This window comes from Gorilla gorilla, chromosome 11 (assembly GCF_029281585.2).
Source record: "Gorilla gorilla gorilla isolate KB3781 chromosome 11, NHGRI_mGorGor1-v2.1_pri, whole genome shotgun sequence".
Classification (NCBI taxonomy): domain Eukaryota; kingdom Metazoa; phylum Chordata; class Mammalia; order Primates; family Hominidae; genus Gorilla; species Gorilla gorilla.
The window spans coordinates 67,403,714-67,430,819 of record NC_073235.2 but is presented as its reverse complement, the minus strand read 5'-3'; the positions used below and the strand labels follow the sequence as shown (position 1 = coordinate 67,430,819).

Sequence of the window (27,106 nt, the reverse complement as noted above, 5' to 3'; positions counted from 1 at the left end):
CTTTTATGCTGAAGATGGGGCTGTAATTCACACTGTTTCCACAGTTGAGAGCATCTTCCACATGTGGTAGATTAAGGTGAAACTGCATATGGGTGGTGGTGAATCATTTTTCTGTAGGCTGCGTGGTTGATTGCTAGTGTTACCGAATGTACTTTTTCCACTTACTGAAGGGTCCATCATTATTTGAATCATCTTTCTTTAACCTTCTAGAAGTATAAAACTTCCAGATATTTGTAAATGTTGGAGGTGAAAAGTTTAATATGAAAACATACCAATTTTATGAAAAATTAAATTCATACATTCTTTACCTATCTATACAGTGTTAAATTTTAAAGTACAAAATTATTACAATATATTAATTTTAAATATCATTTAGTCAACAATGCAAATTTGTTCATTGAAAATGCATATAATTTTCCTAATAAAGGAGCCATACAATCAGAATTAAAAAAAATAAATAGCTCAGATTTTCCCATTGTATTAGAAGCAAGGGAAATTTACTGAAAAAAGTTAAAAGTGCATTGCATTATAGTAATAAAAGCAGCTATATTTTCAGTGGTTATTATTCTTTTTGGAATCTGAAAACACTCTATCTCAGAAAAGACAAGAAGAAAACAAAATCCTGCAAAATGCAATACTTTTTGAGAATACAATGTTTTATAAAGTTGCAACATTTTTTGTTTCTGTCATCACCTTCTGAAAATTAAACATTTATCTGGATTGAGTTACTTTTCTTACTCTTGAATTACTTTTCTTACTTTTCACAAGTTAATATGGTTCTTGATTTTACATTTTTCTATGGATAGTCTTTTTTTTTTCTCCAAATGATACATAAAATGGAGTTACCTGAGGTAAAGTAGAAGGAAACAGGGACAAAGACTTGTTTACAATTCTACCTCCATGTACCATGAAGGTATGAGCAGCTGTACTTAGAAGAATTCTAGAGCTAATTCCTGATGTGAACGTGTTAAGTTAAGCCATGTCAGCAATGCTAAACAGTACCACTGCTCAGCAGCTTGTTTTCTTTTCTTTAAGGGAAAACTTTTCAGAGAATAAAAATTTTGACTGGAAATATGTTAACTGTGTTTGTTTTAAATATTTTATTGTCCATAATCTAAAGTTGTCAAATCTAAAGTTGTCAATTTCCCCCAAAATTATAAGAAATAATTTATGTACCCCTTTAAGCATTATAAAAAATACTTTCGCCTTCTCATTTTTCTCTCATTTTTTTCCTACATAGTAGCCCCATTTTGACTCTAGAGTCTGTCTTTCTTAATATTCTATAACCCTTCTGTGCTCCTTATTATCCTCTCTGCTTTCTTGGCTAGCAGGTAAGGAAGGATTTGAGGTAATGACTTTCCACATATTGCAGGACTATGTCACTCTTACCCTGAAGTAAACGTTATTTGTGTGAACTGGCATTTGTTTTTCATTTGCTGCTTTCTAATTCTTATTCCGTCACCTCAGAAACTTGCTCTCTTAACTTGTCCCTAAGCTAATAACATTTTATTCTGAAATAAGTATTAATACCTAACATTTAATATTAATACTGTCCTATGTGCAACTTACAAATACGTCATATAAGTATATAAATTGACTTTACCTATTATACGCAGAAATTGAAGGGGGGAATTTCTGTGTTTCTAGCTTTCTTGTTAATGTGAAGGGTGGGGCATTTTATGTTTTTTCAGGATTGCCTTATTCAATGAAGCAAGCTGGGTTTCCTTTGGGAATATTGCTTTTATTCTGGGTTTCATATGTTACAGGTAAAATACTATATAATTTCTTATTTCTGCAACTTCAACTGTGCAATAACTACACACATACACACACACACACACACACACATGCTGCAACTGAATTTCCTAGTTAATTAAAAAGTGCATCAAAGAATCCTAAAGAATTTAAGCATTTATGCCTGAGGAGATTTACTTTTCTTACTAATCCTTTAAACAGATTAGAAAAAGTAGAAAAGCATTATATATTACCAAGCCTAAATCCTTTTCATGTGCCTTTTTCACTTTTTGCAGAAAGTAGTAGATGGGGAAGTCATTTTAAAGCTTCATTAAGGCTAAGAGAAGACTGTGCTCTGAAAGTGCAGATAGCAGGGCTTTGTGGGCAGGTGCCTGTGAATGAGCAACCTTATTCAGCTGTTGTTTGTGGAGGTAGAAATGAAGCTCTGGTTATCAACCAGCAGGGCTCATCAAGCCTCTCCGCCTGGCTTATGCCTGCCCAAACTCGCTGCCTGCTACTGTCTTTAAATGCAGCAATAAGTTGCTTCTGTATCACATCTTCTCTTCTGCTTCCCCTTCTTCATGTAAATAGTTCATTCACACCCACGTTTTGTCACTCTCCCATTTAAATGCAGGCTTTACAACTCATATCATCTCCTCTTTTTGTTGTCCTCGTCCCCGCCTTGTCATCCCACCATCTCACCTTATGACAAACATGGCGTCTTTCCTCTACCTTAGGATCACTGTGAAAGAGGTGGCAATGATCAAAAACAGACACCACTCACAGGAGTTGCTGCTGTGGTGGATTAGATGCCCTTTTACCAGCTAGTGCAAAACACCTCAGCTGCCCTTTGCTCTGGAGTGTTGCCCTGGGCCTCAAGGGGGTCTCCTTGCCTCCACGGGGACCAGTGTGTGGTACAGTTGGAGCTCCAGGGCTCCACCACCGCAGTACTTACTGAACTCTTTCCCCTGCCCTGTCCTCTCATTCCCCTTCTTCTGGAGCACTTCATCCACAGACCCCTTGCCCAAGAATGTCTGTCTCAGCTCTGCTTCTAGAGATCCTGCCAAGATGCCATCCCTTGTAAAACCTCAGGCTTCCAAGACCTTCCCAACACTCAGCTATTTTTTTTCAGGCTGACGAAGAGAGAGTAAAGCATGAAATAGTTTTCAAATTCAAAGCTAGAGAGGCATTGAGCTCCCTGCCTTCTTCCTACCACCTCCACCCTTAAGACCTAAACTGCTTCTAGTTATTACAGATCTTAATTTGTAACTTAAGACCCATAAATTAGCAGCATGGGACCTAAAACTTTGTGCTTATTAAGAGTTGCTGGTGTTTAAAAATTGCAGTCTACTTATTGGGGCATTTATTACACTAAAAAAAAAAATCTCATTCAAGGATTTGTCCCTGTCATTCTTAAATTTCCTGTTTCCCATCAGCACTGACAAATAATAATTAATTTCCACCATAATCACTATGGTTTATTTAAGTGCATTGTAAACATTTACATACATTGTAAACAGGTAAGTAGAAAACATTTAAAAATATGCATCATCCACAAGTTCAGGACTTGAGGAGAATGAACAGTATACTAAAGCCAAGTCATATTATACATAAATAAATCATAATGTGAATAACTTTTTCAACTAATGCCATATATAAACCTATAACAATAACTGTGAGAAGTCCTTTGCAAATTCACATATTGCAAATTTACTTATTAGTGGAAATTACTAACTCATAAATTTACTTGCATGATCCAAATTCTTAAATAACTGATAAATAAAGGATGACCACATAAAAGTGAAAAAAAAATAGGCTGATTCATTTTTTTTCTTAATTAGGCTTTTAAGAGCAAAATCTATATGTAGGGTATAATGTTGAATTTTTCTTTAGACTGGAGCTATAATTAATCTAGAATTATTATTTTGCCTTTTAAGGCCACTAATGAGGTATGCTCAGTTCAACAGCAAGTTTTTCTAAGTTCTGTTTTCATGTTGTGAAATGTTGGGGAACAAAAAGAATTATAAAAATGTACAGCAAATAATTCTAATTTGCTTTAAGATTCTCAAATTTGTTGATTAACATAAAATAATTTTTATTGTCTGAGCATACAAAATTATTTAAAAGAAAGTTCCTCTGTTAAGTAACAGATTCATTCATGAATTTTTAGAAAGGTTGCATACAATATATTTAAAGGGAGATCAAAATATTATAGTGATTAATACCTAAGATACCTAAAACTTTTAAGGGAATATATTTGTAGCCTGTATTTTATAAGCAAATGAAAGCATTTACATTTATTATTGACTAAATTCTTAACACATCTTTACCTTTAAGCGATCATTTTGAACTTTTATAAAATGCTCAGTGTTCTCATCCCAACCATACCCTTCTTCAGCAAGCCTTCATACCATCTCTGAAATTGGTTGCCTCCTCTCTGTGACATAAGTATATAAATTGTATATAAATTATATGAGAATCAAGGAGGAGAATCAATGCCAACTCTGTTGCCAGTAACTTCAGACCTTGGCTAAGCCGTTTTAACCTACTGAAGTCCAAATTTTCTCCTCCAAAAAAGTAAAACATGAACACCTACCTCAAAAAGATTTCACATTGTGGCTGCATTATTCTCAGCATCTAGCTCTTTGATTCTCCTTGGCCAGTGACCTGCTGTTCAGTTTTCCTGCTTCCAGCATCTGTCTACTTTCTCATCAGTCCTCCATGCTGCTGCAAGTTATTTTTATAAAACCTCAGCCTGAACTCTGTAAACTCCCCTAATCAAAACATTACGAGACTCTGTAAGGACAACAACAACAACAAAAAAATATTGCATTTAAATTCCTTCATAGTTTGGCCATAGTCTGCATTTTTAGTCTCATTCCAGTTATTCTAACTGTTCTCTCACTCTGTGACCAACAGTCACATGCAGACGTTCTCAGCCATCATGGAGAATTCTGTTACCCAGGGAGAGAGAATAAGCTTTCACACCATCTTCCCATTGATAGTCCTCCTGCCTGACATTCCTTTTCTTCTCTACCTGGTGAAACCTTGTTCTTCCTTCAAGGCATTATTCAACTTTTTTGTGAAGCAGTTCCTAATTTTAAGCAAAGGAAGTAGAATTTATTGATATCTCCTTTGTGTTTGCAGGATATTTTAAAATCTGTTAATACTTCTTAGGACTGGGCACGGTGGCTCACCCCTGTAATCCCAGCACTTTGAGAGGCCGAGGCACGTGGATCACTTGAGGTCAAAAATTCGAGACCAGCCTGGCCAATAGGGTGAAACCCCGTCTCTACTAAAAATACAAAAATTAACTGGATGTGGTGGCTCGCGTCTGTAATCTCAGCTACTCAGGAAGCTGAAGCGGCTGAGGCAGGAGAATCGCTTGAACCCGGGAGGCAGAGGTTGCAGTGAGCTGAGATTGCACCACTCCACTCCAGCCTGGGCAACAGAGCGAGACTCAGTCTCAACAATAAATAAATAAATTAATTAAATTAAATAAATAAAAATATATTTATTAGGTCATTTATCACATTAAATTAGAATATGATGGGTAAACATATAGCAATCCTGCTATATTGATCATTGATTCATTCAGCAAATATATACCGATCACCAGTATGCCAGCTATAGCAATGAGGAACATTATCCCTGCCTTTTTGAAGGTCACAATATAGTGTGTCAAGCAGAAAAAAAAAAATAATTATACTACTTTATAAAAAATACCATAATAAAAATATGTACATGATGACAGAGACTGGCATTTAACCTAGCCTCAAAAGAGCAGGAATGTTCTAGGGAGGAGGAGATACTTCCTCTGAGTATTTATCAAAAAAAAAAAAAAAAAAGTGAGTTAGCAGAGAAAATGGAAGCAGATGGAAATGTGGGAATGCAAAATGCAACTGAACAAGTGATTTAGTCTGGCTAAAGTGTAGGGTTGGTGTTTGCAAATGGAGAGAGGGGAAGTTGGGGAGGTTTGCAAAGGCAGATAGGAAGCCTCTCATGTAATGATAATCATTACCACTTCCTGAGCTAGATGCTGAGCATAATGCAGTCATAATGTGAAATCTTTCTGAGGTAGGTGTTCATGTTTTACTTTTTTGGAGGAGAAAACTGAGACTTCAGTAGGTTAAAATGACTTAGGCAAGGTCTGAAGTTACTGGCAACAGAGTTGGGATTTTAATTAAGCTCATGGATTCTGAGGCCAGACTACTACGGCCTAAGTCCTGATTCTTTTACTACTTCTGTAGAGATCAATTTACTTAACCTTCATGCCTCACTTTTCTCATCTGTTGAATGGACATGATAACCAGCGCCTACCTCTGGTTGTTGTGAAGATTAAAAATAATTAGTATTTGTAAAGTATTTGGAAAAAGACCTACCACACAGAAAAGCATTGTGTAAGCATTTGCTAGTAGTTTGTGGTTGTTATCATTATTATCTGACTCCAAATACAATACTTTTCCCACTGTCACATGCAGCTTGTCAAAAATAAGTAGAAATAGCATTAGTTCCCACTCAGCTTCTATAAGACAGTAGGCATTGTGGTGGACATTAAACACCATAGTCCTCACACCACTCTTCAAGGGTGCCATATTGCCTTACTTTACAGATGAGCTCAAATCTTTCACCCAAAGTCACACACAGCTAATAAATAATTTTTATCCAAAGGCATTAATGGGTCTCCCTGAAATATTTTAAACAGAAGGCACAATTAGATTTATGATAATCTATGGCCAGATCCACCTGGTGGAGGGAGAATGTTGAGAATGTCTTGGTAGGAAGGAGAAATCAAAGGTGTCTTTGTTGGGGGCCAGATTGGTGGGTAAAAGAACTATTAGGGGGTTATTGCAGTACTCCAGACAAGAAATTATGAAGGCCAAAGCTGTACCATAAGGCAAGTTAAGATTACAAATTAGGGGCTACATTTGAATATTTCTGATGCAATAGTTAATAGACTTAGTAACCATAGGAATATAGAAAGTAATGAAATAATTTAATGATTAGTAAGATAAGTCTGGGGAAATTCTCAAGTTTCTGTTGATACTAATTACAGATTGGAGAAATATGGATAGAGAATCAAATTCCAGAACCAATAACCAAATTAGAATTTATATATTTTAAAATTAACCTGCCTATGAGATCTTCAAAGCAAAATATTTATTAGGCAGCTGGCTGTAGAAGTCTGAAGTTTTGAAGGGGGTCTGAGCTGGAAACACAAATTTAGAGGTTACTAACATCTAAATGAAAATTGCCACCACAGCATAAGTGAGATCACACTAGTACATCTTGAAGGGTGAGAAAAAAGGCCGGGCGCGGTAGCTTACGCCTGTAATCCCAGCAATTTGGGAGGCCTAGGCGGGTGGATCACTTGAGGTCAGGAGTTCGAGACCATCTTGGCCAACGTGGCAAAACCCTGTCTCTGCTAAAAATACAAAAATTAGCCAGGCATGGTGGTGGGCACCTGCAATCCCAGCTGATCAGGAAGCTGAGGCAGGAAAATCATTTGAACCCAGGAGGCGGAAGTTGCAGTGAGCCAGGATGGCACCACTGCACTCCAATCTGGGCGACAGAGCAAGACTCTATCTCAAAAAAAAAAAAAAAAAAAAAAGAGAGAAAGAAAAGTCCAAGAATCCAGGACTTGAGCAGAGTAAAAGAAACTGGTGAAAAATTGAGTATAAATGACCAAAACAGCAGGAAGAAAACCACAAGAAAGAGATGTCACAAAGGCCAAAGGAGAATGGTTCAGAATAAAAGGAATGATCAACAACGACAACGAAAAACAGTGTTCCGAAAGAGCAAATAAGAGTAAGATCTAGGAGGTATCAATTGGATTTATCAACTTGGAGATCATTGATGACCATGTTGAAAGAAGTTTCACTGACATGGGAATCAGGGGGAAACCATATTGCAATGGCTTGCATTTTAATGCATTTCCATATTACTTAATGGATAAAAATGAGAAAGAGAAAAAAGAGAACAAGCATCTCACATTGTGTGTGTAGCTGTGTACCAAATAAAACTGCAGTGTCTTTCTGTAAAAAACATTGAGTTAAATGAAAACAATGAGGGCAACTGACTTTTCATTATATAATTTCTGTATATATCTATCTCTAACTTCAATTGAAGTTTCTTAAAATGTATTTTTTTTTTTTTTTTTTGAGAGGGAGTCTCGCTGTGTTGCCAGGCTGGAGAGAAGTGGCAGAATCTCGGCTCACTGCAGCTTCTGCCTCCTGGATTCGAGCGATTCTCCTGCCTTAGCCTCCCAAGTAGCTGGGACTACAAGTGTGCGCCACCACACCTGCCTAATTTTTGTATTTTTAGTAGAGGCGGGGTTTCACCACGTTGGCCGGGATGGCCTTGACCTCCTGACCTCGAGATCTGCCCACCTTGGCCTCCCAAAGTGCTGGGATTACAGGCGTGAGCCACTGCGCCGGCCAAAAATGTAAATTTCAACAGCAAAATTTCATAGAGTGTCTCTTTCTTAACCATAATAACTATAAAATAAAGTTACTAATTTTATTATATTATAAAACAAATTCTCTGACTCTCCTAAATGTATTGTTTTCTAAATGCTACCACACCTTTAATTCTCAGTCTTCACACACTGAATACCTATGAAATATTTGATTACCTACATCCTATTCCTTGACAATTGAGCCTCAACCTGATAATATTTGCTGCGTTGGTTACATCAGGAAAGTAAAATGGAACACTGGCAGTTTGACTCGAGTCTGTTTTCTTTTCTGTCCTGTTCTTTGCATGGGTATGTTAAGTATATATTTGCATCTTGATTGAAAAATATGTAACTGGAAACATTACTGTTTAATAAAAGGTAATGTTTTATGAAAAGAAAGTTAGCCTGGCTCTGCTAATACTGCAGCATTAAATTAAATGCTTCTTTAAAATTTCCCCTTTTCTCGATGGTAATTAAGTTAAAACATGAAAAATATTTGTATTACATGTAATCTGACATTTAATTGATGTTCTTGCCACAGACTTTTCCCTTGTTTTATTGATAAAAGGAGGGGCCCTCTCTGGAACAGATACCTACCAGTCTTTGGTCAATAAAACTTTCGGCTTTCCAGGGTATCTGCTCCTCTCTGTTCTTCAGTTTTTGTATCCTTTTATAGGTAAGTTGACTGTGAAGATAAATATTGCAATTATGTGCATAAGCATATGGTCATTTCTGAATAAAATACTTTTAATAGTCATTAAAGAATATCACTATAGCAGTTGAAATCTTTCCCAAATGAAATGTTTACTTCTTTAACCATTTTCTCCCTTATTTTCTGGTCCTTTTGATTTATTTTCTGACTATTTCTTTTAAATAAAATGAGGGTTATTTTCACTGGATTAATGTTTGGGCTTTCTGTACTTGGTAAAAAATTGAATGACCTAGAATAAAGAGTGAACAAGAGAAATAACACATTTCTTATAAGGCCTAATACTTTAAAAAAAAAAAAAAAAAGCAAAGGATTTGTGGAAGCCGTGTACTACGCCAATGTGCTATTTAAAGTTTATACCATAATGGTGAGAATGTCACCTAGCACTTCTTAAAAAATGAAATGTTAATGTTCACTAATGGCCAAATTGACTTCATTTTTAAAAATCAGTACTATGGAAGGTATTGTTCAAACCACTAGTTCCATATGTCTCCACAGAAGGCTAAGAATATATTTCCCAAAAAAGTCTTACTTTTTTAATGGAGGGGATATATTAGTGTCTTCAAATTTTTCTATTATTATTCCTCACTTTATGCAGCACACGTGTTCCTGAAAAGGGGTTTGGAAACTGAACTTTAACAACAAAATAAATTGCATTTTTAATAACTACCAAAACTTGCTACTTAAAGGTATTCTGAGATGAATCAACTTGTAAAGAGAAAATCTTTTTTTAATACAAATTGATACTCTACCATAGATCTCTTGTCCAGTTATCTTTAAAGTTGTCCAAATTGGTAATCATAATATACATTTGAAAGCAGTAGGATTATGCCAATATTTGGGAAGTAATAACTGATTGTTTTCAAAATATTTAGGATGAAATATGAGATGGCTTATTGATGACTCTTATTTTAATTATGTTTTTAGCAATGATAAGTTACAATATAATAGCTGGAGATACTTTGAGCAAAGTTTTTCAAAGAATCCCAGGAGGTAAGCCAAAATAAAAATTGTGAGGATTTAAATATATTTATTTTATATAGTTATTTATAGTTAACATGGTTCATAATTACAAATAAAAAATTTGAAAGTGAAATTATTGGATTACTTCAGGTATCTCACAATTTCTATGATCCATTCTGATCTTAAAGTTTTGGTCTACTTTTATACATAATTTAGTTCTCATTTAGCTGTTTGAAAAAATGTTGTTACTATTTATATACTTAGAATACTTTATATTTTAAATTTTTTATGCTTCATATCACCAGCTCTCTGGGCTAACATTTCTTCATGTACTATTTAAACTATGTGATTTCTTAAATAAGCAAGCAGACTATTTTCCCCATTATGTGTATTAAGGAATAATTTAATAGAGTAAAATTAACCCTTTAAAATCTGTATTCTGTGGCCAGGCATGGTGGCTCACGCCTATAATCCCAGCACTTTGGGAGGCAGAGGAGGGTGGATCGCTTGAGCTCAGGAGTTCAAGACTAGCCTAGGCAACATAGTGAAACCTCATCTCTACAAAAAGTACAGACATTAGCAGGACATGGTGCCTACACCTGTGGTCCCAGCTACTTGGGAGGCTGAGGTGGGAGGATCACTTAAGCCCAGGAGGTGGAGGCTGCAGTGAGCTGTGATCATGCCACTGCCCTGCAGGTTGGGCAACAGAGTGAGACCCTGTCTCAAAAAAAAAAAAAACCAAAAAACTATATTCTGTGAGTTTTGACAAAGGCATATAGTCATATAAGCATGGCTGCAATCAAAATACAGAATGACAAGCCAGGCACAGTAGCATGTGCCTGTAGTCCCAGCTACTCCAGAGACTGAAGCAGAAGGATTGCTTGAGCCCAGGAGTGTGAGCCACATAGAGAGATTCTGTCTCTAAAAATAATAAAAATAATGCAAAACAATTCCATCACTCCCTCCAGTTTTCCCCATTTCCCTTTGTAGTCAAACCCTAATCTCCAGCTCCCTCTTCCAACCTCCTGATGAGATTTCTCTCCCTACAGTTTTGCTTTTTTCAGAATGCCAGGTAAATGACATCATACCATATGTAGCTTTTTTGAGTCTGGCTTCTTTTGTTTAGAAAGGTGCATTTGAGATTCAGCTGTGCCTTTCGATATATCAGTAGTTTGCTCTTTTTAACAAATTATTTCTGAGAAGCATTTCATTTTATGGATGTACAATAGTGTATCTATCACCCAGTTCAGGGACATTTGTGTCGTTTCCAGTTTAGGGTAATTACAAAAAGCCAGTGTGAACATTCTCAAGCAGACCTTTTCAACATATTGCTACAACTCCACTCCCTGTTCAACTTTTCACTATGTCATGGTTTTTAGAATAATTCAGAGATCATGTGTCTTTTTGCTTTGAAGAGCTTCTCATCCAAGCTACATAATCCCCATTTCATTGTGACACTCTCTATGGTTGCTATTACAGTTGAGGAGATGGATGCAAAAACACCTTTCCTCTTAGTGCTTGAATCACTCATTCTAGAGACATACAAAACAAAATGAAACAAAACCTAGAGCTAGAAAGTATACCTAGTCCTCACACAGGGTTTAGTGGAACTTGAGATCACGGAGACATAGCTATCAAATCACAGACTCATGAATGACCAGCTGTGTGACCTTGAGAAGGTTAGTTGTCCTCTCTGAGTTCCAGTTTCCTCACCTCTAAATTATGAATCAGAATATCATCTGCTTCATAGAATAGTTGTGCGAAGCAAAAGAGGTGAGACAGGTAGTTCCTAGCAAATAGTAGACTTACCCAGTACTATTAGCTATTATTATTGTTACCCCAAACTGTCTGTAGCTTCTGTGCCAGCCCCCAAACTCTAAAGCATGAATGCATAAGCTGAGGCCACACGAGTGGGTAGAATGCTAAGGGAAAGTGGTCAGAAAATAATATAAGACATAGAATAGAATCTAAATTATGTAAATTTTCTATTTGCATATACAAGTAAGAAAAAATAAGAAAGAAATACATTTACATATAAACTGCAGTTATCTTTTAATCATGAGATTCATGGGATTTTTGTGGGGGTTTTTCTTTGTTATTTTTCAAGGTTTTTCTTAAGGGTTTTTCTTTCCTTCTCTCTTTTCTCTCTGTTTTTTTTTTTTTTTTTTTGAGACAGAGTCTCACTCTGTCACCCAGGCTAGAGTGCAGCGGCATAATTGGCTCACTGCACTCCTGACCTCCCAGGCTCAGGTGATCCTCCCACCTCAGCCTCCCAAGTAGCTCGGATTACAGGTGCACACCACCATGCCCAGTTTTGTAGAGATGGGGTTTTGCTATGTTGTCCAGGCTTGTCTCGAACTCCTGAGCTCAAACGATCTGCCCACCTCAGCCTCCCAAAGTGTTGGGATTATAGACATGAGCCATCTCACCTGGTCTCCAAGGTTTTTCTAAAGAGAATTACTAATTTAAAAATATATTTTATTACTGTATTTTCCTATTCGAAAAGTAGCGCCGATTTATTTGAAAAATATTAGAAAACACAGACAAGCAAAATGGAGAAAACAGAAAATACTAATAATCTCTTCCTCTTGAGACAATCGGATGGAAACCATCCTTTCAGCCCCCTCCTGTTTCTCCTCTTCCTTCCTTCCTTTTTCCTTTTTATGCTTTCAGAGTTTTAAAAATACATGTAATTTCAGATATTCGTAAGAATAATATAACATCATACAACTTGTTCTATAACATGCTTCTTTCTCTTAGTAATATTTTAAGAACATATTCTCATATCAAAATGTAAATATATATATATGCTTTAATGGAAGTTCAGTATTCTGTACAGTAGCTACTATACAGTTAGAGTGACCATAGTTAATTTACCTTTCCTTGATAGAAACATTTTGATTGTTAGTTTTCATTAATTTTTAATTATACAAACAATGTATGAATAACACTCTTCATAAAAATAAAATATTATAGAAAAGGCTAATGGTCCTTTGAAGCCCTCTTCCTGGTTATCAATTTTGTAATAATCAAAAATGACTTTTAAAAATGTAGTTCATATGGCAAAGAACACAACTTTATTCTTACAGCATCTTCACCATTTTGGGGTGTGACAGTTTATAATGTTCATTCTGTTTGTATATCTTGTGAGGCACCATATTATGCCAGAGTATTTTTAGAAGTAGATACTATAAAATTCTTACCAAAGCTCTATTTTTATTCTGAAATACATCACTAATGTCTTAAATTGACAAGTAGACAATTGCTTATACTTTTCTCTGGTAGCCAAAACCTTGGCTCTTGATATAAGTCAAAGTAACAAGAAATGTTGGTATAAAAAATAGTATGTTCACATGCTTTTAAATTTTTTCAAAAATTTTATTTTCAAAAATTTCAATTTTCACCTTTTGTTACTGTTGTTTAAACATTTAAAATGCATACTTGGGTGCATTTTTGATAGATCCATATAGGTAATAGATCTCATCGTTAGAGCATTAGTGAAAAACATCCTTTATGCAAATGGGATCCTCAGTTATTAGGCTCCTACCTGTTGATCATAGCACTCTGTGTCAGCATTTATCTAACCCTTAGCAACTTCCCAGTGAAGCAAAAGGTTTAAAGGATAAATAGAAATAGATACACGAATAATTTGGTTCAAATTATATTCGCCACAAATATGTAAATAGTGAGTGCATGGATTTTGGAATTGATTTTCCTGTTTTGTTATTTTAATTCTTAATTTTATAATGACTATTTAGTTATGGCTGATTTCAACTATTCCATTAGTATTAAAAATTAAATATTCCATTCCATATATATAATATATATACACACACATACACATATATATACACCATATACATATGTATATACACTACATATATAGAAAATACTAATAATCTAATAATCATATATCTATAATACATATATGTGGTAAAAATTTATGTCATTTTGAAATTTCTTTCTTGAAACTTTCTTGTAGGTTTATTAGCCGTCTAAGAAAAGTAGTGTCATTGTTTAGGATAATAGCTTTTATTTTCTTACCACAATCATTCACTTATTTAAGACTGGATCTTTATAGACTTTAGACTATGCAGAAATTGATGCACAATGACTTGGTACCACTGAAGACATTGTAACAATATAATGACATGATCTCTGAGTGAAATTTAATATGAGCTAAAAATTTAAACAATAGCGTCTTCATTGAAATAGATATATAGCTCCTTAAATGACTATTTTAATTAGCAGAGCTTTTAAAATATATAAATCCTTGTATGTTTCATTTCATGTTTAAAACTTCTGTTTATGTGTGATTATACACACAACACATATAATTATATATGTGATATATATATATATAAAATTTTCTATTTGTATTTGACCATAGCCAAGAATCTGCAGTGTCTACCAGTTGCAGCAGCTTCCCTGTGACTTCTTCCCTATCCAATATGTTGCTTCTGCCATTCAGGGAAACCACTTTTTTCTTGACAAAAGTATAGAAATATATTAAATATTTTTATCTAAATCTTTATTTTTGAAATTTTGTTAGAGTATTAGTGTCCAAGTCTCTTGCGTATAGAAAAAAAAAAAAACCTTAGAAAATGCATCATCCTCCTATAGCTTACTTTCTACCTGAAGGGTTTTGTCATTAAAGAGTTTTGGGCAGGGAGTGACATAATGTTTTTTAACTTAGAAAAGGAATTCTGTAGTTTCTGGGTTAAGAGTATACTCTAAGAAGACAAAAGAAGGCAGAAGCATGAAAACTGTCAAGGAGGCTAGTAAAATAATTTCAATGTGAAATATTATAACATCATTTCAAGTATAAGTCATCCTGAAGTTTTTTTGTGTTTGTATTTTTGTGATTTATTTTTGTTTATATGTTTTTATGGAGAGTATTAACTCAAAATTATTGTCATTGAGGTAGTATTTATGTTTAATTATTTTTTATAATTAAATGCTGGCCTATTTAGTGTGTCACCAATGTGTTACTTATACCTGTAACATTTAATAATATTTATTGTGTTTTAGTTGATCCTGAAAACGTGTTTATTGGTCGCCACTTCATTATTGGACTTTCCACAGTTACCTTTACTCTGCCTTTATCCTTGTACAGAAATATAGCAAAACTTGGAAAGGTAATTTTTACATTTTAAATGGGCATAGAAATGTACCTTGTTGCCTGCATAATCTACTGTCTACTTGGCAAAGTTCTTAATTACGGTATTCATCTTTAGTTTCTTCTGGTTTACTTAATGGTTATGCTAGAGTGAACTGTGTTTGAATCATTAGTTTGTGAGAACCGATGATTAAATAGTTGATGAGTATTAACTAAATATATTCTTCCTTTTTATTTTTTAAGGTAGATACCCTGATGTCAGACAGCACATTTTAAATTTAGAAAATATAAAGAACTATATTTAAAGCAAATCTAATTTATTGGAAAAGTATTCCATCTTTTGTTTAGGTAGTTTAAACAATTTAAAATTAAGAAGTAACAATGAATAACTTTAATGGCTTAAAATATATTTATTTGTAAATTACAATGTCTATTGTGCTTATTTTTTCATCCAGTGAATTTAATTTGCAATGTGTTATTGGTCAATTTTTAAGAATTTTGCCAATATTTATGATTCATATTACTAAAGAGAAATACTGAACTCTTCTAATGAAAACAATTACATAATTATTCAGTTCACTACAGATGCTCATTTGCACTTACTCTCAAGGAATATTTGTATTTTACCCAAAATATTATTGGTACTACATCTACGTAATGCCAAACATTCTGATAAGATATTTTTAAAAAGAGTTGTTTATATAATATTTTTATATTCTATTTTGAAAAATCCAACATTTGGCTGAATTTTACTTTTCACTGTGATGTTTAATGTTGTGTATCTATTTATGAACTTCATCCTTCCAGGTAGAGCTGAGGGTAGACATAATATTTCAAAGTATTCTGACCATCCCTAATAGTCATCTGGAAACAAGCAAGACTGTATCAAAACATGCTTTTCTGTGAATTATATAAAATGATTGAACTATTTTCCATTTCACATATTCAGTATACACATAAATGTTATCTTCTGAGCAGAGAGTGAGGCATTCATAAAAGGAAGGCTATTAACATTCTGTCATATTATTAATACCTGAGCATTTTTTCCTAAATGCCCCTTAAAAGTGTCATATTGAGATATCTAAATAAATCACTCCATGAGCAAAGCAGAGTGGTTAGGAGCCCTAATCTGGAGTCAGGCTGCTTGTACTTGAGTTCCCTCTCTGCCACATTCCAGCTGTGTGACCTTAGAGAGGTTGTTTAATCTCTCTCTTCCTCAGAAGATAAGCCAATTCATAATAGAAACTTCTTTCTAGTTAAAAATTAACAACTTAGAAAACAAGGTTAATGAGACTCACATAAAATACAAGCAGTTTTATATTTATTTTTTCTTATCAGAGAAAGGATCCATAATGTGCTTTTTCATTTAAAAAAATTAAGACTAGACACACAAACCTAGCATAATGGGTGCACAGGGCACAGACACACACAGACCAGTTTATATTTTAACCAGTTGATATAATGACAGAACAGAGAGGAAGAAGCAAAACAGACCTAGGAACACAGACCAAAGGGCAAAACCAGGTAGGAAAAGTAGAGCTGGAGAGCAGAGAGGAAAAAGCTGAGATACCCCTCCTCAAAAAAAAAGGACGGGGAGGAATGTGTGTGGTGTTGGAAGGAAGAGAGTAAGACAAGTAGAAGCAGCAGTTATAGATAGTAAAAAAGCACATGTCAACACTAAAATAAGACTTGAAGAAAAAAGGAAACATAATTTCACTTTTACTTTCATAAGCTAAAATCACCAGTTTTGTATTCCATGCAGGAGCCACTAAAAATTTTTAAAGCCATGTTGCATGGTGATGACAGTCATGTATAATACTTGCTCACCTACTTGGGGTGGGTGCGGGGAACCAAGACTGATCTGATAAGAAGTTACCTGCCTGAGATTATCAACACCAAGCTGCAAGAATAACCTACTAAAGAATTAGGCAAAAAAATCTATATGTAAGTTTACCCAATTAAAAATGAGAAAGACTTAACATTTCAAATAAAATAATTTCTGTCCTAAACCGACAATATCCTTGTATTTTCTTTTACAGGTCTCCCTCATCTCTACAGGTTTAACAACTCTGATTCTTGGAATTGTAATGGCGAGGGCAATTTCACTGGGTCCACACATGTAAGTTTTGTTGTTATATTTGTTAGTCTTTGATTTATAGCCTCCACATAGATATTTAGATGGCATAAATGCAGAAATATAAAGTAACCATGGTATCAGAAACATCATTTATCTTTGGTATTTGACAAAATGAGGTAAAATAATTACAGGTCAGTAAACATGCATTTTTCATTTGGACCCTACAAGGCTGATAGAATTAAACCAGGTTTACTTATTATTTTAATGGCCCAAAGAATTAGAGTAAGAAAGAATTAGAATTAGAATAAGAAATGAATTTTGAATAGTTGAAAAGAGGAACGAAGTTTCACTAGTTTAGACTGAAATAAAAAGAATAAGAGATATAGTGGATGTTTTTATCCATTAAACAAAATGTGAACACTTTGAAAACCATCCTTTATTCTCTTCTGATTATTTTCCTTCATTATTTTGTGTTCAAATACTACATCATTTGTGAACTAAGGATAAAAACTGATAGTGGTGTTTGTTTCTTTTTAATGTTATTATTTGGTGAGGTAAAATGTCGACAAATTGGTATTAGTTCCCCCAATTTTAAAAATGTTACTCATTCATGAAATTTTAAAGTGTGTGTATTGTCAATCTAAACTACACTGTTTGTATGCTTTGCCTATATAGTAGATTCCCCAGATACAGACTGGGCAGTTTATAGTCACAGTCCCAAGAAAATGCTAGAATGAAACCAGGTTAGATTGGCTTTAAACACTGAATTGGATTTCCACAATTCACAATAAATATTAGTTGAATAAATAAATAATGCATTAAAGAGTTTCCAGGGTACCTTAAATGTTTTCTCTAAAGAGGCAAAGAAAAATTAATTTAAGATGTAATATTTAGCACAATGCAAGGAATACTGGGTTTTTAATGAATGGCATCTGTAAGAAAAAACATAAAAGGAAACCTAATGAATAGCCCTAATTGTTAATGCAGTGGCCAAGGTAATTTATGTTTTCCCCTTGATTAATTGTTGCTCTGCAAAATTAATTCATTTTCCACTGATAGACTTCTTAGTTTATCAGGAAAATACCAAAAAAAAAAGGCCTCAAGCTAATTGGGGGAAAATCATGAAATATCTATTAAATATCCAGTCTAACTGCATTTGATATAGCATTTTCTTTGAAAAAGCAAACACCTATTTTTAAAGGATTGAAATAAAGGAGAGAAAGCATAAATATCTGTCATATTTATATTATTTTTTTCTTCAAATAATTTAATCCTGATTCGCAGTTGTATTGGTCATCTCAGAATGTCATAACAAAAAAACATAAACCGAGTATTGTTAAATGACAGAAATGTATTTTCTCATAGTTCTGGAGGCTGGAAGTCAGAGATCTGGATGCCAGCATGATAGGGTTCTGGTGAGGGCCATCCTCCTGCCTTGTTGAGGGCAGTCTTCCTGCTGTGTCCTCACATGGCAGAGAGAGACAGCAAGATCTCAGATGTCTCTTCTTATAAGGGCTCCAGTCCCAGAGTGAGGGCTCCACCCTTCCCTCATGCATTTATCTAACTCTAATTATCTCTCAAAGTCTCCCAAAGGCCTCAAATCCAAATGCCAGCACAGTGAGAGTTAAGGCTTCAACATATAAATTCGGAGGGACGCAATTCAATTCATAGCATTAGTATTTTTTTGTTTTGTTTTTATTATTTTTTTAAGAGACAGGGTCTCATTCTGTCACCCAGACTGGAGTGCAATGGTGCAATCATAGCTCACTGCAGGTTGAACTCCTGGGCTCAAGCAGTCCTCCTGCCTCATCCTCCTGTGTAGCTGGGACTGCAGGCATGTGCCACACCCGGCTAATTTTTTCTTTTTTTTTTTTTTTTTTTGTAGAGATGGAGTCTCACTATGTTGCCCAGGCCAGCCTCAAACTCCTGACCTCAAACAATCCTCCTGCCTCAGCCCCCCAAAATGCTGGGATTAACAGGTGTAAACCACCATGCCTGGCCTACATTAGTGGTTTTGAAATGCACCTGTTTCACTTCAATATGGCCATTTATTCATTCACTTTAGTAAACACTTATTGAGTTTCTATTGTTTCCAGTGATTGTGTTGTGCCCTGAGAGAAAAAGCAGAGGCCTGAATTAGCACCTGCTGCCAATTATTCACAATCAACAATGGAGAAAGGGCTTATTTTAAAATCAAAAAAAAAAAGGAAGAAAAATCAATGACAGTACAAGGTGATAAGTGCAAAGCAGAAGCATGAAAGGGAAGCCGAGACAGTGCCAAAGTAACGGGTGCTTAATGATCTATCCCCATCAGGGAAGGTTTCCTGGAGGAAGAAAAATATGCTTTGTGTGTTTTAAAAGAAGAATTGCAATTTTTCCAGATACATAGAGGGTATGAGTCTGTATGTATTACAGACTCAGGGAAAAGTATGTATAAAAGCACAAAAACGTATACTTAATTCTACTGATATTTATACTGATTCTACGGATATTTATTTAGTGTCTGTTATGTTGGTACTGTATTCAGCTCTGGTTTTTGAAGCTGAATTCACAGTAACAGAAAGCTAATAAGTATATTAAACAGAATACCATAAATGATAATTTGGGCTAAAAATTTTAATTGTGTAAGACCAAACTGTTTTAATTGATAATTTTTATTATAAAAAGTGTTTACAGGGAAAAAAATCACTGGGTTGTAATAAAAGTTCTTATAGGTTTGCTAAATATAGTATTCTGAGGCAATATTGAGGGGGAAACATAGCTAAAGTAGGAAGTAAATTAATCCTCAGTTGCACCACGGGAGAACAGTGTAAAGCAATGATTCTCAACACTTGTTTCACATGAGAATCATCTGAGTAACTTTAGAAAATACTGATGCCAGAGCCCCACCTGTAGAGATTCTGAAGGAATTGATCTAGGGGCCAGGCAATTGGATTCATTATTTCGCCATTGGAGATTCTATGAACAAAGATTCTAAAGCCTCTTGGTTTAAAGAGATTAAAATAATGAGTACATATTTTTAACTGACACATTGTCTCTAAAATTAAACCAGAGATTTTGTGTTATTTTAGTTACTGTTTTGTGATCATTTTTCATGATGCATTCTCCGCTTGTTTCTTTCAGTATTTTTTATGTACAAAGTGTCATGTGAAATACTGTCATGAATACATAGAGAAATAAAATATCTCTGCTTTTAAGGGGCTCGCAGTTTAGTGAAGAAGACAAAGCTATACAAATGACTATCACATAAGCAGTGTGCCTTGATATAGAGAAAAAAGGAAGGGCAGTCCACTTCCTGGTGGGGCTCAATGAACTGATTTTTATGGCCAAATAGCTATTTAGTTCTGTTGTCAACAAAATGTGGCCTACATCTGTCTGACCTTCCTCTAGTAGCGATACAATATTTTATCTGAGCCTTTGAAATGTAATAGCAAGGATTATTTACTTAACTCTTTCAATATTTAGATGTTAAAGAAGTATGTTTTTTAATACTGTGCCACCTTTTATGTCTGTTTGAATACTACTGCAAACAACTTCTGTTCATCCTGATTTACAATCAGGCTAATCAAATCCCAAGTTCAGGAGTTGGCATGGTAGCTAGTCAGGCAGGCTTCTTTCTGAAAATACGACAGCGATGAATGCTTGTAATCCATAAAACATGAGAAATTCAATACTCCATGTGTGGTTTTCTTCATTTTCGGTTCAGATGAATGATCAGAAAACCTGTGGTTTTTTCATAGGTCTTTTAAAGTGGTGTTTGAAAAAGATCTTTAAACCCACTATCAGAAAAGGGGAAGGTCTATAATGGCTACTGGTATTGACCTTGTTACTATGGAAACACCATTTTAGTGGTTATGTTTTAAAAATAAAATACAATTCAATTTCCTTTTCCATAACTCATAGGGCCATAAATTCTGCTTTTTGATACGATTTCAGATATCTCACAGTCCAATGACTTTCAGGTTTTTTGGAAATTATGTTCAGTTTTATGGTATTTTCTAACCTTTTGCTTTCTAAAAACTGAGGTGGCAAGGAAATTTAATTGCTTTTCAGAAAGTGTGCTAGTATAAAAATGCAATAACAGTTCTCCCAATTTTTTTCTAACTAGAATCAGAGGCATTATCACTGTTAAAAAAAACCTTCATTTAATGCCTTATTAATATTCAATTCTTTACATTCAGAATGGAAATTATAACATGCAGTCCAAATTTACAACTATTTTCCCCTCATATGACATCTTTCTTACAGCATTTTAATCGTGTGGTATTCTAAACAAAATTCCAAAAAGTGAGTCCATACTTTAAATTTTAATCTCAATGCACATTAGTTTCCTTAACCCTTATACATTCAAACCCTGAATTCTGCAGTTTTATGCTACACATAAAGAAGAACTAGAGGGGGTTAAGAAAAGGATTTTTAAAAATGGGTAAAGACAGAGGAAGGCTACATATTTAAGGAAAGAAATGATTCATTCTGACAAATATTAGCCACTGAATTTTTAAGTTCAGGGGTACATGTGCAGGTTTGTTATATACGTAAACTTGTATCATGGGAGTTTGTTGTACCGATTATTTCGTCACCTAAGTATGAAGCCTAGTACCCATTAGTTATCTTTCCTGATCTTCTTCTTTCTCCCAACTTCCACCCTCTGATATGTCCCAGTGTGTGTTGTTCCCCTCTCTGTGTCCATGTGTTGTGATCTTTTAGCTCCCACTTATAAATGAGAATATGTGTTCTTTACTTTTCTTTTCCTGCATTAGTTTGCTAAGGATAATGCCCTCTCCAGCTCAATCCATATTCCTGCAGAGGACATGATCTTTTTATGGCTGCATAGTATTCCATGGTGTACATGTACCACATTTTCTTTATCCAGTCTGCCATTAATGGACATTTAGGTTGATTCCATGTCTTTGCTATTGTGACCATTTACATGTTTTTATGATAAAACCATTTATATTCCTTTGGTATATACTCAGTAATGGGATTGCTGGGTCAAATGGTAGCTCTGTTTTTCAGATCTTTGAGGAATCACCACACTGTCTTCCACAATGGTTGAACTAATTTACACTCCCACCAATGGTGTGTAAGTGTTACTTTTTCTCTGCAATCTTGCCAGCAGCTGTCATTTTTTTACTTTTTAAATAATAGCCATTGTGACTGGTGTGAGATGATATGTCATTGTGGTTTTGATTCACATTTCTCTAATGATCATTGATGCTGAGCTTTTTTTCATATGAATGTTGGTCACATGTATGTCTTTTGAAGAGTGTGAATGTCCTTTGCCTACTTTTTAATGGTTTATTTTTTTCTTGTAAATTTAAGTTCCTTATAAGATGCTATATATTAGACCTTTGTCAGATACATAGTTTGCAGTCAGATACATAGTTTGCAGAAATTTACTCCTATTCTGTAGGTTGTCTCTTCACTTTGTTGATTGTTTCTTTTGCTGTGCAGATGCTCTTCAGGTCGAGTAGATCCTATTTGTCAATTTTTGCTTTTGTTGCAATTGCCTTTGGCATTTTCGCCATGAAATATTTGCCTCTTCCTATGTCCAGAATGGTATTGCCTAGTTTGTCTTCCAGGCATTTTATAGTTTTGAGTTTTACATTTAAGTCTTTAATCCATCTTGAGTTAATTATTGTGTATGGTTTAAGAAAGGGGTCCAGTTTCAATCTTCTGCGTTTGGCTAGCTAGTTATCCCAGGATCATTTATTGAATAAGGAGTGCTTTCACCATTGCTTGTTTTTGTCAGATTTGTCAAAGATCAGATAGTTGTAGCTGTGCAGCCCTGATTCTAGGCTTTTTATTCTGTTCCATTGATCTATGTGTTTGTTTTTGTATCAGAACCATGCTGTTTTGCTTACTGTAGCCCTTTAGTGTAGTTTGAAGTTGGGTAGCATGATGCCTCTGGTTTTGTTCTTTTTGCCTAGGATTGCCTTGGCTATTCAGGCTTTTTTTTGGTCCCATGTGAATTTTAAAATAGTTTTTTCTAGTTCTGTGAAGAATGTCATTGGTAGTTTAATAGGAATGACATTGAAACTGTAAATTGCTTTGGGCAGTGTGGCCATTTTAACAATATTGATTCTTCCTATCCATAAGTGTGGATTTTTTTTTCCATTTGTTTGTGTCATCTCTGGTTTTTTTTTTTTTTTTTTGTGGGGGGATCAGTATTTTGTTGCTCTCATTGTAGAGATCTTTCACCTCCCTGCTTAGCTGTATTCCTAGGTATTTTTTGTGTGTGGCAATTCTGAATGGATTGCCTTCCTGATTTGGCACTCTGCTTGACTGTTGTTGGTTTATAGGAGTGCTAGTGATTTTTATACATTGATGTTGTATCCTGAAGCTTTGCTGAAGTTGTTTATCAGCTTATCTTTTTTGGCTGAGACTATGGGGTTTTCTAGATATAGGATCATGTCATTTGCAAATAGGGGTAGTTTGACTTCCTCTCTACCTATTTGCATGCCCTTTATTTCTTTCTCTTGCCTGATTGCTCTGGCCAGGACTTCCAGTACTATGTTGAATAGGATTGGTGAGCCAGGGCATCCTTGTCTTATGCTGGTTTTCAAGTGGAATGCTTCCAGCCTTTGCCCATTTAGTATGATGTTGGCTGTGGTTTAGTCACAGATGGCTTTTATTATTTTGAGGTATGTGCCTTCAATTCCTAGTTTATTCAGAGTTTTTAACGTGAAGTGGTGTTGAATTTTATGAAAAGCCTTTTTGGCATTTATTGAGATAATCATATCATTTTTGTCTTTAATTATTTTTATGCAATGAATCACATTTACTGATTTGCATATATTGAACCAACCTTGCATCCCAGGGATAAAGCCTACTTGATTGTGGTGGATAAGCATTTTGATGTGCTACTGGATTTGGTTTGTCATTATTTTGTTGAGTATTTTTGCATTGATGTTCACCAAAGATATTGGCCTGAAGTTTTTTTTGTTGATGTTGTTTCTCTGCCAGATTTTGGTATCAGGATGATGTTGGCCTCTTAGAATGAGTTAGGGAGGAGCCCCTCCTCCTCAATTTTTTGGAACAGCTTCAGCAGGAATGTACCAGGTCTTCTTTGTACATCTGGTGGAATTCAGCCGTGAATCGTTCTCGTCCTGGGCTTATTTTGGTTGGTAGGCTATTTATTATTGATTCCATTTCAGAGCTCATTATTGGTCTCTTCAGGGATTCAGTTTCTTCTTGGTTCAGTCTTGGGAGGGTGTATGTATCCAGGAATTTATCCATTTCTTCTAGAGTTTCTAGTTTATGTGCGTGGAGGTGTTCATAATATTCTCTGATTTTTATTTGTATTTCTGTGGGGTCAGTGGTAATATTCCCCTTGTCGTTTTTAATTGTATTTATTTGGATCTTCTTGCTTTTCATCTTTATTAGTCTAGCTGGCTATCTATTTTTGAATTTAAAAAAAAACAGCGCCTGGATTCATTGATCTTTTGAATGTTTTTTGTGTTTCAAATCCTTCAGTTCAGCTCTGATTTTGGTTATTTCTTGTCTTCTGCTAGCTTTTGGATTTTCTCTTGGTTCTTTAGTTCTTTTACTTGTAATGTTTGGTTGTTAAATTGAGATCCTTCTAACTTTTTGATGAGGAGCCACTGAATTTTTTGATGATGTATAAATTATCATCCTTTATGTTGCAAATGTAAAGAAGCACAGAACCTTAACTGGTTGAAGCAAAAGAGAATTTACTTCCCTTAACTGTAAGTTCAAGGTTAGTCCTATTATTAGGTATGCTTGGATTTAAGAGCTCAATTAATGAAATCAGACATCGTCTCTCTTGTACCATCTCTTGTCTGTGCTTCCTGTTTGGCTGTAGTTTCTGAAAGCTTTTCTCCCTGAAAGATGGTAGCAGCAATCTCAACCTACATCAATTCAAGTTCAAGTCCATAGAAAGAGAAAGAATTTTCTCTTTTAAGGTACCTCCAACCTCACTCACAGAATTAGTTCTGATTGGCTATAACAAAGATATATGATGATTACAGACCTTATCATCATGGCCTATATTGAGTTGTTTGCCTTTAGGTTACATGCCCACACCTGGATCTAGGGATAGGATGAACCCAACTAAAGCACTTGAAATAAAAATGGGGAAAAGGGTGTCCCAAAGGACAGTGATGCCAGCAGAAGGGGGAGTAGCCATTGCAGGGTGCAAACTACATATGTCCACTTCAGTGATGGGAATTTCAATCAAATGGTATGGGTGGAAGCCAGGTTAGAGAAAATTAAGATGTAAGTGAGTGATAGGAAAGTGAATTTGGAATATCCTTCCTCCTATTTTGCCCTCCTCTGCCCTTCTCTTCTTCTTTTATGAAGAACATCTATGAATGAAAGTAACATGGCAAAACAGTGGCTTGAGAGAGTAAGAGCTCTAAAAAAATACCATCTTTATCATGGGATATATTGAACATGTGACATAGACTAAGTCAAAACTTAGAACCCAAAGTCCTCCATGAGATGATGAAAGGCTAGACTTTAGGATACAGTTAGGGTGATCTTGGAGAGGAGCTAAGATACTTTGTCCTTTTGAAACAATAGGATAAGAATATAAGGAGTAAATTGTGAACACATTCTAAAGATCAGTGAAGGGAATTTGAGTATTCATGCCTGATAACCTATATTTTTTCAAAGATGAGATGATTATCTGAGAGTGCGGTAAATAGGAGTAGGTTCAGAACATGAATATTCTGGTTGGTTAAATTTCCTATTGGTCTCACCATAGGAAGTGAGAAGGGATCTACACATAGAAATAAAATAATAATGTATTTGTTAAATTATCTTTAGTTATCTTCTGTGTGTTTTCTTCTATGTATATTTTCTGTCTCTCACTATATTGTAAGCACTGTGAGAAGAGAGATTACATTTGCTTTGTTCACACTATATACCCATTACTCAGCAAAGTGTCTAACAAAGAATTAGAATTCAGCAAAGAATTGCTGAATCATCAACTGGATGCATGAATGAATCTATGTGCCTTCTGGTTTTAGTCCATTCAACTTGGGGATTAACTGACCAAAATTTTGAAGTAATGAGACAATAAAACATTGTCTTGAGACAAATAAAAATTTCATACAAACACTGTCAAAGAAAATTTGCCTAAGGCTACTTTCATGCTGGTAAAATTTGCTAACTAATTTGCTAAACTGCCAATTGACTCCAGGCTCTGCAACACTCACTGTTAGAGCTAGTGGTATGTTTTACCAGGAAGATTGCCTACATGAAAGAACGCATAGAACTATTGCTTTATCTGAGTCTACATAAAAATAGGAAAGATATTTGCAAGATAATATATGCTCAGGGAGGATTAGTCCAGTCCCTGTGTTAGTGGAGCTAGAGGAACAGCCTAGGCTCCTCAATATTAAGTACTTATTTCACCCACCATTAGTTATTTTATAAGTGGAATCCATCCACAAATGGATGAACCTGTTCTTTGAACCAATAACATTTTATTAAATGTCTAACTGATGCCAGTCACTCTTCCAGGTACTGGGACTACAAGATGAAGAAAGCACAGTCCTTGACCTCAGATCCCTATAGTTTGTGGAACAAACTTATGAAAGACAATCTCAATATAATAAGTAATAGAATTATGAGTAAGTGCTATGGAAACAGAGGAAGGGTCCTTAGCCTAACCTGTGCAGGCAGGTAATATTTCAGGATAAGAAAATACATGGCTTTTTGCTTTAAAAAATAAACAAGCATAAGTTGAGTCAAAAAGGGACATGGGGGACGGGAAGTTGGTAGGGACAGGTTGGAAGATACTGTTGGCAGAAATGTGTGTGATGCAGAGATGAGATACATATAACAGCAGACAAAGTTTGAAGTTCTAACATTAGGAAGAACTCGGAGAAGAGGGATACTTTGCCATTTGCTGGGGGAGCTACCATATAAAAATAAAGGCCCTCCTTTGATAATTTTCTCCAAAACCATTTTTTTACATTGCTTCTCAAATGCATTTTATCATAGTTTTAACAAGTGTCATATCTCCATATTATCTCTTTTGAAAAACTGCTGAAAGTGGTTCTGTTCTTACTCAGTCTT

The 27,106-nt window shown here is 34.9% G+C and overlaps 1 protein-coding gene across 11 annotated transcripts in view; it reads left to right on the top strand.

Moving 5' to 3' along the window:
* SLC38A11 (solute carrier family 38 member 11) overlaps window positions 1-27,106 on the top strand; it is a 61,378-nt gene that overhangs the window by 1,175 nt on the left and 33,097 nt on the right. For 9 of the 11 annotated variants that reach the window (XR_010129601.1, XR_010129602.1, XR_010129603.1 and 6 more), the window contains 5 exons: window positions 1,692-1,766; window positions 8,733-8,867; window positions 9,828-9,893; window positions 14,895-15,001; window positions 17,022-17,101. Coding sequence is in view for 8 of the 11 variants with exons in the window: in XM_019022452.4 (XP_018877997.2) it covers window positions 1,692-1,766; window positions 8,733-8,867; window positions 9,828-9,893; window positions 14,895-15,001; window positions 17,022-17,101 (463 nt within the window). In the remaining 3 variants the exon portion in view is untranslated. The remainder of the gene's footprint in view (window positions 1-1,691; window positions 1,767-8,732; window positions 8,868-9,827; window positions 9,894-14,894; window positions 15,002-17,021; window positions 17,102-27,106) is intronic. The other 2 variants (XM_055380239.2, XM_063694948.1) reach the window with 1 other exon arrangement.